This window comes from Pomacea canaliculata, linkage group LG3, assembly GCF_003073045.1.
Source record: "Pomacea canaliculata isolate SZHN2017 linkage group LG3, ASM307304v1, whole genome shotgun sequence".
Taxonomy (NCBI): Eukaryota; Metazoa; Mollusca; class Gastropoda; order Architaenioglossa; family Ampullariidae; genus Pomacea; species Pomacea canaliculata.
The window spans coordinates 1,024,025-1,035,745 of record NC_037592.1 but is presented as its reverse complement, the minus strand read 5'-3'; the positions used below and the strand labels follow the sequence as shown (position 1 = coordinate 1,035,745).

Here is an 11,721-nt window from a genome sequence, read left to right as displayed (position 1 = left end):
TTGAGGCAAAGCCCATTTCTATGCTAAAAATGCCTTGATTTATCCACTGTATCTAACTCGGGGTTAGGTGAAGAAAAGAGTGTCGACCATTTAGCCAGGCACACACACAAAGAGAAGGCAAAGAGTGAGAGTATGAGCTTATTTACTGGACTCTCAGTGCCACATCTTCACTCCTGACAGAGATGACCGGTACCAGGCGCTCCTCTTCACCATCTAGTTCATAAGCAAGGCATTCGAGCGGCAAAACAAGTGGTCACACTACATTTAGACATCACCAAACTAACATGCCTCATTCATACTTCATAAAGCTTATCATACAACATTTTTTACATCAGCATGCAATCAAACTTTTAGAAAAAAAGTAATACTTCAAATGAACTTGATTCGCTGGGATCAGCATTGTTTTCTCACAATACCCACCTAAAAAATAACTTTTCTCTGTCACAGATATTACACTTACAATTCCTACTTGTGCAAGTTTCCCATGTTCACAAATATGACTGGCGGTAAGAAAGTCTTGATTATAGTCAGCAATGCGAGCTTCGGTGAGAAGATGGCATGAAATGCATATCAACAATGTGTACATACATGATAAAAGGTACCATCAAAACATGACATCTAACAGCGTAAGGAGCGTGTCCTCAAAATATTATCATGTAAGGAACACAAACATTTCATATCATGGAACTATCACGCAAGAAGCACGTTATATAACGGAAGTATCACGTAAGGAGCACATTATATAACAGAAGTATCATGTAAGGAGTGTTATATAATGGGACTATCACGTTAGGAACACTTGATACATAAGAACAACACTAACCCAATGAGTACATGAACTTTTCTCATGAGACAATAAAGGTGTATTGTGCTGCACTAATTAATCAGGTGAAAATTGCAACACGTCTGTTTCAACTGCTGACTGCACTAAACCACGTCAGCAAAGTCTTCGGTTCCTCACAAAAAGACATGTACTGCAACCTTTGCTGCACGGTGCAGCATGGCAGAAAATCTGCCCCATAATACTGAAACAGGGAGAACTATGTCGGTGCCACTTGAAAACTTTTCCAAAATAGTGAGAGTATCTGGCAAGTGCTACTAAAATTCTGGCCCAAAGAGCTGCTGATGTCATTTAAAGTCTCACAACATGTCTTGGTGGACTTCAGAAAGAATCTTGCCAGTCCTACAAAAATCCTGGCCCAGAGAGCTGCTGGTGTCATTTAAAGTGTCTTTGTGGATCTCAAACAGAATACTAGCACTACAACAAAGTGTGTCACTGCATGTGTCCACAGCAGACCTTGACAGTGCTGTGAACCTTACCATAGAAATAGAATCTTCAGCAAGTTGCAGAATGGCACACATTGCGTAGACAGCACCTAGCAAAATGGACACCATGGAGACCATGTGCTTTTATCTAGGTATAGCCAAGTCTGTAAATGAGCTGGAAACCTCATTACAAAAATCCATTTAACAATAAAATGCTAAAAAAACCTCCACAAAACTCACTACAGTTAAGATACAGAAAGCTAAAACTGAATCGGTGGATGAGAATTTGATACATAATGTTTATCAACTGAAATGAACACCTTAAGGTCAAAAGGTTGATGTACTTTGGTGTCAGCAGTCACTGACTGTCTTCTAAACTTTTAATGTCATTTTATCAATCAAGTCCAATCATACTGTATATAGCAGTACAGTCCACTCTGTTCATAAGCATACTGATTTCAAGCAGGCTCCTTTTACAAGCAGCACTGTGTACTTCAACATTCACAATAAACAACAACCATCCAATAACACTGGGATGCAGTCACGGTACTTCAGCATTTCATTACTAAATAAATCCGCACACCTTAAGTGAACACAAGTTTTATGTCCACTTACTACATCTCGCCATGTAGTCAGCACCAACATATAGTCAAAGTGCACTTACCATTCAGTCACTCTACTTCACCATTCAATCTCAACACCAACATCCAATCACTATGAACCTTCACGATCCAATCACATTTCACGAACATCCAATCACTGTGTATCATAGTTCCAGTAACAGCACGCTGTATTAACATCTGACATCGCACACTACAGAGTTCATGCAACATTCTATTGAGTATTCTCTCATTGCTTGATTCATATGACACTTAGCATCATGCCTCACCAAGGTTCACAATTTCACTATTTAGTTTAAGTTCACCTTTGTGAATATCTTCTGCAATGGGCATGCACACATCAGGAAATGAGCTCCACAGCATGATCTCGCTCAGCACTACTCAGTATGCTTTCTGCTTCCACACTTCTAAATCATTCCTTGCTTTGGCACATGCACTCATTACTTGGTACATACAGTACAATACGCTGTCCACTCATACATCTTTGCATCAACTCTCATGAGAATATGGTGGCTATTTTTAAAAAAAGGGTCAAAGTTTTCATGTTCATTTGCATATGTACACACATACACACTGTCAACACTCAGGACAGCTACTATTCAACAAATCTTATTTGTATACAATTGTTGGATCATACTACTTAAAATGATGTGTTGCATAAATACATACATCCTTATGCACACTTGGAAAAAAAATTGTTTAATATTGGTATGTCCCTAACATTTTTTTTTTGACAGATAAATCAAATGATACAGGAGGGCATTTCCAGTCAAAATTTTATTTTTAAGACCATTTTGTCAACTTCTCCTCCTCACCACTCAGGTGTTCACTCCGATAAAACTGTTGATTAGCGCCCACACACACACCCGCTACTCCTACAAAAAAACAAAAAAAGAGTTTATGTAGGAGTGGCTTGTCTGTGACCTCTTCTTCAAAGAACATCACCACATCCATCTAACCTTTGCTATTAACTGAAGAAATATTCAGTTGTCAAAACAAATCAATAAATCTGGCTTACTAAGTACACCGTAAGTACACATAAACAACTGCAAGAAGATTTTATTAACAAGCTGCAGCGAGACGAATTCCCATTACCAATCACCCAATCATAAAATACTTTCATTACCAGTCATCCAATCACACAATACTTCTGTTACAAATCATCCAATCACAGAATACTTCTGTTACAAATCATCCAATCACACAATGCTTCTGTTACAAATCATCCAATCACAGAATACTTCTGCTATCAATTATACAATGCTTCTTTAATAATCACTCAGTCTTACAATATTTGTTATCAAGCCCCTACAGAAAACTGAGAAAATATTAGTGCTTACATAAAAATAATTTATGTAGCACATCTCTCAACAGCGAGATGGAAGTCACAGCAAAAGCATGTGAATCAAGTTGCAGAAATTGATACAGTAGGTGCTTGTTCTGAGGTAGGCTGTAAATGCCACATGAGTAAAGGAATCCGAGTGCAGAGGCAACCACAACATGACTTGCTTACTGCTACTACTCCACTACATCTTAAAGTAAGCCATGGCATGATGCACAAGTTGTCTGAAGGGACAGTTGCTTGACACTCCTGGCAAAATTAAGACCACTGACTACATAAAGACATTCGATGTCTATCAAGTTTTTTTCCTTTTGAACACCTGGTGATATAGTGAGTCAGTGAGCAGTGTCCTTTGTTGTCTCATTGTATTTTGAGCGGGAAATAAGCACATAGGCAAGTAATGTGAATATGTTTTTTTTAATAATGAAAAGACCAAAGACCACAGTTTTCACAGTTTTACAAATTGCTCTTTTATTCATTCAGTTAAAGACCTTCACTGTCTGACAAGAATGAATTCCATCTGGCAGGGAGAGGCAAGGGCACTTGTCGGGCCAGATGGAAGCAGTGACCAATGACCACTAAGGTTGACCAATGATCACTAGGGTAAGCAAATGACCACTAAGCTAGATTAATGACCACTAAGGTAGACCAATAGCCACTAAGGTAGACCAATAACCACTAAGGTTGATCAATGAGGTTGCCTGCCCTGCATGTGCTCCTTACCTCGCTTAGGCTGAACCATTCTGTCCTGCCATAAGCAAACAGTTTGGCCTTTAAAGGATGCAATGGTCGTTGTATAATTTGGCCAGAGTTGTGAAATCCCTAAACATTAAAGACTAGTTTCTAATCTGGAATGTTTTATACTTTATATTTCTGCTACTTGTCAATAAGTAAGGCAACAATTTCCATAAATAACTTCTTTTACAATTTTTCTAACAATAAGGATGACAAAATATATGAATTTGTTTTTAATATAACAATAGAAATAGTTTAGTCCGTTCTCTCCCTTCCCCTAGATGGTTGTAGGGAAACATGAAAACGCCCTTCAATCAAAAATGTTTCTTGAACAGTTTCTCATAAATAAACCATAGAGCTGAACAGTCATACAACTCAAAATATATTTTACATCTCCCAAGCCAGCTAAAGAGATACATCACGTGTACCAGTTTCAGATGTGCCACTGAACATATCAGGAATCGTCCTGTGGTTGTCGCTGTAAGGGTCCACTTTCAGAACCATGAAAAAGTATTTCCTTAAAGTGCACAAGCAAGCTGACACTGACAAAGCAGACCAGAACTTGAATTCAACTTACCATACGTCTGTTCCTTTTATTGTTTTTTCTGTACACTGTTTCACTTCAATTTCATTTTTTGATTTACTTCATTTAATACTACGTGGGTCGCCAACTGTCTGACGAACAAGGATATTTTCACATGTGTTCATCCTGTCTCTCCTGTCACCTTTTATGCAGTTTTGCAGGAATAAAAAAAAAATTAGTGCCAAAAAAAAAAGAATAAGGCTTAGTAAGATTGTCGTTTAACATAGATATGGAATCTTGTTTCACAACTTCTGGTAAGGCACTTGTACAGGTGGGTGTACACAGCCGCAGACTGTCACAAAAGTCTCATAAAAACTTGACAGATGTTGGCTCATGTTGACAGAGGTAAATATAGAATAGGGAAGCAAACAAAAAAAAATTAAAAAAAAACCCCTTTGCAGATGGAAAAGTCCAAATTGAAGCGTATAAATTAAGTCAAACATTTTTTACTGTTCTAAACAGCTCTCGGCATTTATCATTTTTACTCAAGTCGAATGTGTCTGTATGTAAAAGTATCACAACTGCTCATAATAACATTTTTTCGTTGCTTAATTTTCACCTCTGTATTTGAAAGAAAACCTTGCACAACTATCAAAATGTTCAGATGATTTACCTAACACTGAAATTATGATGCCTGGTCAGTTTCAAGCCCAAAAGTCAGAAGTTGATGACAAATGCTTTTACTAATGAGTACACGTGCTAACTCCTCTGTGCCACCCATCAGATGAGAGAAATCTGGCAGATTCTTCTTCTCAGCTCATTTTCCCTTCAAGCTATGTCTATGATGGAAGCTTTCAAGTCCAGCCTCAAAATCCACTTCTTTCGTAAGAAATATCTTTCATAATCCAGCACAATGTCCTACTCACATCACAATTCCTCGTCTTTGTCCAAGCTCTTCCTGTTTGCCACAGTGCCATCAGTTTTCTAGTGCTGGTCTTTCTTCGTTGTCCTTTGTGTACAGTACATTGAGCTCACCTCCCATAGGGAAATGTATTCTACAAATTTATCTTATCATCTGGCTTAAGGTGCAGTATATGCATCATCAGTTCATTACCTAACACATCCAATACACATCTTTAGCATAAATCAAAGCAGAAGAGAAAGACCGTATATGATCCACATAAGGAAGAATTGAGGGAAATTTGTTTTACCACAATGTGTGGCAAGAGGCAGGTTTGTCAAGATAAGAGATGGTGAGATAATGAGTTGTGAAATAATCAGCTAGGACTGTACCTAAGAAAATCTATAACCTCAAAAGCTTATCTAACCCGTAGAAAATATGTGCGCATCATAAGTCTTTTTTTTTATACAAATTTTGGCAGCTATGCACACTTGTCCAGGTTAACTGTGCAGTAATATACACTTCTGACCAGAACAATTCACATTTAAAAAAAATGGCTGAACAATTGTGTACAAAGAGGGAAAACAATGATTACAGATAAATAACACATGATCTACCCTAAATTTGCCATCTGATATTGAGACTTCTGACAGAATAACTGATAGAAGCATTGTAAAGAACAGAGATATGTAGCTGTTCAGGAAATATTTGACCACTGGTTAGAAATCTTCACCTTAACTTTCTCGAAGATGTAGTGAGCTCAACATTTTTGTTTTTGGTTCTGTGGAATCCAGTTTCAAACAAGCTCAACAAACATCAATAGAGGAATGTTAAAAACAAGCAAAAGGCAAACTTTTAAAAAATATATAAAGCTTAGTCTATAATTAAGTAATTAAGATCCAGCAAAAAGTGAAACAAAGAACTGCTGCATGAGCCTTAGATCACAGATAAGATCACATGAAGTATCCCACTTTTCATTTTTTTTGGTTGTATTTGACAATACTAATGTTTTCTGCTGGCTTACTTTTCACACAAAGCACTTTGCACATTTACTGGCTCTAAACAGACTGACCATCCCATTGCACAACTAAAAAAACATATCACGAAAGCAACAATGGCATTTTCTACCATACAGCAGCTTGCAAACATGCTCTCAATTGGCCATGACGATTAGCCTTGATCTAAAACTGCTCTTTATTTTTGAATGTTTTTTGTGTGTGAAGCGGCTGATCAAACGCTGAGTTGCTGTACTGTCCAGCACTAACAGGTTTGAGATTGGGTGACTGTTTCGAAGCTAATTATATGATTCATCGTGCTATTGTCCTGACCACATGGGTGCAAAACACATTTCTGTAACTTGTGTATGAGTGGATGTGGTTGTAGAAGTGAGCACGTCTGCTGTATGCGAATATGGGTGCATGGTTGCTGGTGGTTCAGCCTGTATATTATTTATGTAAAGCGCTATGAGCAAATCATAGGAAAAGCACTCTATAAATCCTCATTATCATTATTATTGTTCTACAACTAGGAAGTGTGTGTATGTGTGTGCTTTTATTTAAGATCACATCAAATTGTTTTCCTCTCAAAATGTTTGGCAAGAGTCATCAGTATGAGCATTAGTATTACTGTCATCTGTTGTTCATTTGTCTTCTGTAAAAGAGAATGTTAGCACCTGACGATCACAGGAATGAACGAGTTTATGAAATTTGTGATGCACTGTCAGCCATTCAAGAATTTACTTTATAAATGAACAAGATCATGAATTTGTGACGATGTCACTATATGCAGCATGTACCATGGAAACATTTCAGTTTCTTGGAATGTATGACACATCACGGGTCATTCCAGGTCTGTGTCAGCTGTGAGCTGACTATCTCCAGACCTCAAAATGTTATTTTACAAAGCAGAGCCCAGCTCTGGTACCAACTGAGTTTGGGTGAAACACTGGCACTAGTCATCAAACCAGTCAGCAGGTAGAAGTCCTACCCCGACACCGGACTGAGTTACGACCAAAATCTATCCTACCTCTATGGAGACCAATGACACGATAAAAGATTTGTTTGAATCATCAGTCCTCAATTCCGCTCAGGTCTGAGGGCATAAGCAGCTTAAAAGGTGACACAACCAAATTTTCTGAGCCATCTAACTCAAAATGGATGCAGATTTGTAAAGCCCACTGCAGTCAGAAGTGACATGGTGTGAACAAGTTTTCTGGGTCCTCAGATCAAACTTCAGTTTATATTTAGGTGTTGCCACCATGTTTTATAGGTTATCAAACCCAGACTCCACTCGGGTTTTTGGGAGCCAAAGCAGAGATAAAAGGTGGCAAGGTAGCATTCTCTGGCATGGGACCTGAAGCAGCTGGCAGTCGTGGAGAAAGTCGGCCTTCAAGGATCTTCAGAATAGCTGGAGGAAGGAAAGTAGCAAAGTGATTACAAATCATGCCAGAGTAATCTAAAACTTACTATAAACATTGAAAATCTAAATTTGCACAATAAAATTTGCTTGAATGCAGGGTTGGCTATTATCTGACAAGCAAAAACACATGCAAGAAATCTTTTTTGATTTCATTTTATTATCTGGATAGAGTCTTCTCTCTGTATGCTTTTACAGACATTCACAAAGCTTAATATGCACTGAATAACATATATTGTTTGCCTTTATTCCACTCTACAGACCTAGTTTTGCATTGTAAACTACATTTTCTTAACACTACTCTGTACATTTTAATATTCTTTATATCTTACTTACTTTCTCCACTCTCCTGTCGCTGAAGATCATCTTTGGAAGGATTTGAAGATAACATTTCAAGTTCTCCTCCTTCAAGTTCTCCTCCAGCTCAAGCAACTGACATTGTCTCTCTTGCAAATCAATTTCTGCAGATTTTAAAGCAGTGTCTAGTTCCCTTAACACCACTTCTCTTTCTCCAGCTGTTTTGTGCAACTCCTGCAGCTGCCCCTGAAGGCTCTCAACCTCAATGCCCAGCTTGTCAGCCTCTTCTTGAGCTCTTGCTTCCTCTGCTTTCAAGATGTCTTCTTCATGTTGGATTCTCACTTTCTCTGCTTCAATCTCTTCAGTGAGATCCCTCTCTCTCTGCTGAAGCTGCTCAATTTTCTCTTGGTAGACATCAATCTGGGCTTGACAGTCAGCAATCTGACATTTTAAATCCTGCTCACATTTTTTCTCACCATCCAAGACATTATCCCACTCCACATTCTCCAGCCTAGACAGCTCAGGTTCAAGATCCCTCTCCACATTCTCCAGCTGCAGCAGCTCCACCAAAATGTCCTGCAGATTCTCCTCGTACTCTCGTTCACATTCCTCAAGGGAGGTAATTTCTGAAATCAACAAACCAGTTACATTACTTTTCTTGTTTACATAATGCAATTTGCATAATATCAACCTGCTCCACACTGCATAGTTGTAATGGACTGTGCAAGTTTGGGTCTGATGTGCATGTATTTATAGTGTATTGTGTATAGTGTTGTTACTACTATTCATAATAATGTGAAAGATTCCTCTCTCTAAAACAAAATGTCAGAGCTCAATCTGTGCTAAATGCCACTCAATTCAGCATTTCAAAATCTTCAGGGAAGAATTAACATGTCATCTCCTCCACATTGCTTCCACCCTCTAGGCCAGAGGCCAATGGTCTCCTGATAAGTATTGCATATCAAATACCTCAAAATTCTTGAAGTTAATTTTGCAAATTATGAAATTAAACTATGTGCACTATACACATCACAAAAATGATCTATCTACCCACTTCAATGTCTATAACAATGGTATAACACCTATCATGTGTTGCCTTCCTTCACATACATGATAACTTCTTCAGAATTTCACAGCAAAGCACAATACAGCCAAACCTTCCCATTAAGACAGGCTAAAAATTCACCTAAATCAGGTTGTGAGAGAGGTCTTAGAAGGGAAGTTGACCAGTTTGCTTTTATTCCACAAACCAAGACTTCAAACATCTACAGATTCATGTTTATTTATTTAAATGTTGAAACCATGTCATAGTGCTTTTCTTTATCATTTTTTCTTAAGCTTGGAGACATTTATTAATTCTACTATTGCTGCGCTTGGTTGAAAATTTATAGAATCACTCTCCAAAGTGACACAATGTCTGTCACAAGAATTCATATTCCCAGTCACTATTTTCCACATTCTGTGCCCAAAATCCATATTGTATATGAAAATAAAAGTTTTTAATAGATTATAACTGAAATGGAAGAAATCTGGTGGACTGGTAAACAGACAACAATAACCAAGGTCTCTTTTAAAATATTTTGAATTTAAGTTAATTCTGCAGGAAGTCATTATATAAGGCAAATGGTTGGCCAGATTTTGTCTATTTTAAAATTTACTTCTTGACTGGAACCCTCAGGGAAAGAGGAGAGTTGGGAGACCAAAGTAGACTTGGGAAAGAAGAGTAGAGAGCAAGGCAAAAAGAACGTGGGGACCACAGGGGTCCAAACCGGGTCGCTGGCGAGGTGTTGTTGCAGCCTATGCTCCCCAAGGAGTAACAAGGAATAACCTCTTTTAAAATGTTTTGGATTTATGTTAATTCTGCTGAAAGTCATTATATAAGGCAAATGGTTGGCCAGAAATTGTCTATTTTAAAATTTACTTCATTTTTTTTTCAGAAAATGATTTCTGCAAAATAGTTGATAATAGTGTACAAACTGTCGGTCATAAGTTGTGTTGGGAGGTAGTCATAGGAATGAAATTTATATTGCAAAACACGACTGTCAAAATTTGTGGAGACATGTCTAAGAGGTCACAGAAGGAAAGGTTTTACTCTATATTTGTTGAAACAAATGCAATTCCACGCATGTTTCTTTTATGATGACTACCACTGGCAAACATAAATTACTATAAACATTATACACTATATTTAGACATATATTATGTCAAAGGCTGCACAGGGGTGCCTGGTAAAGATTGTTACAGAAACTAACAGCAGAGAATTTGCTTGTCACCACTGCAGTTAAAAACCCAGGGTTCATATCTCGTCTTAAGACACCCTCTATGGGGGAAAACTTCATGCTGACAGTGAACAACATTCACATTCTTGCCTCCTTAGAATCTTTTTTTTTGAGGGGGCAGCTGCCTCCCTCGCCCCCTGATTCCTACGCCACTGCATCAGAAGAAAAGGGTCAAGCTCAGTCTTCCATGTGCCCTAAAAACAGTGAACCACTTAAAGTCTACTACCCCTTGTCAAGATCATAGAACTAACTTTCTTTGTTCAAGCCATGCCTGTGTTAATGAATTTACTTCAAATATTTATAATTACCACCATAATAGTGTTCAAGCCCAAATGAACTTTTTACTTGTGTTAATAATCATCTTATCCGAGTTAAAAGCAGCCTTAGATAGATAATTGATGTTTATATTTGTCAATGAATACTATACCTGTGTTAATTAGATCAATCTGTGACTCCTGCGTCTTCATGCGTTCCTGCTGCATGTCAACAAGTCTCACCAGCTTGGCATGTTCATTCTCCACATGAGCGCCACCTGGCCCCAACCCATCCTCCAGTCGATACTCTACAGTCACTGCAGGCCACTCATTCCCACTGAAGTCTTTGTATGTGTCCGGGAAGTTGCTGTCCAGGTCATACTCCTCAATCTCCAAACTAGCTTGATGAGAATGATCCCTGCCTGTGACTGAAGTCTCTATGTCTGCCATGGAGCTTTTGTGGTCCTGCATCAAGTCATCAAGTGATAGGTCCCTGCCAGTGACACTGGGTGGCAATGATGAAGGTAAAAGTGGAGGCGAAGGACTTGACTGGTTCGAGCATTCTTCAACCTGCTTCGGATCAGGTGGGTAGCCACGTGAATGCTGTACTCCCTGAGACTGTAGACCAGAACTAGAATGAACATGTGATTGTCTGAAACTGTTTACAGGGGAATTTGACTCAGATGACTGACATTGCTGGGAACTCTCTGTTGAAGAAGACTGTACCCTGCTGCTGTCAGAATTCTGAAGAGTTGAGGAAGAGGAGGAAGAAGATAAAGGGGGTGAACCTAAAGAATCATGAGGCACCATCCTAGCATTCTGTTCTTGTTGTAGTACAGGTGATAATCGCTTTGCGTGGGGGTGCCACTGGATGTCGCTGTGCCTGTTTTGGTGGTGATGCTTCCTTGTGCTGCTCATGGCTGCCCTTTCCTAGCAACGCAGGATGTCTTGGAGATGAATGTGAGGATGACTGTAGCAAAGATGATGAATGTTTCTCACTGCCAATAGGGACTGGTCCCAGATGAGTTCTGCGCAACTTTGTGGTTGGTGCCAAAGCATTTGATTGCAAGGACGAGTGTGAAGCAGAGG

At 38.7% G+C, this 11,721-nt stretch overlaps 1 protein-coding gene across 1 annotated transcript; it reads right to left on the bottom strand.

Annotated features, from left to right (window-relative positions):
- Positions 1 to 125: 125 nt before the first annotated feature.
- Positions 126 to 11,700, bottom strand: LOC112559747 (pericentrin-like). The gene is made up of 3 exons (XM_025231130.1): positions 10,806 to 11,700; positions 8,139 to 8,725; positions 126 to 7,793 (listed from the first exon to the last, which is right to left on the bottom strand). Exons 1-3 carry the CDS (start codon positions 11,548 to 11,550, stop codon positions 7,785 to 7,787), a joined length of 1,341 nt encoding a protein of 446 aa, XP_025086915.1. The 5' UTR covers positions 11,551 to 11,700; the 3' UTR covers positions 126 to 7,784.
- Between the last annotated feature and the right edge of the window lie 21 nt (positions 11,701 to 11,721).

Bases quoted from the DNA above. Each gene is read 5' to 3' on its own strand.
- LOC112559747 (XM_025231130.1), bottom strand. From the start codon at position 11,550: ATGAGCAGCACAAGGAAGCATCACCACCAAAACAGGCACAGCGACATC. The intron at 8,726-10,805 runs GTATAGTATTCA...TGTTGATTTCAG, and splicing joins GATTGATCTAATTAACACAG to AAATTACCTCCCTTGAGGAA.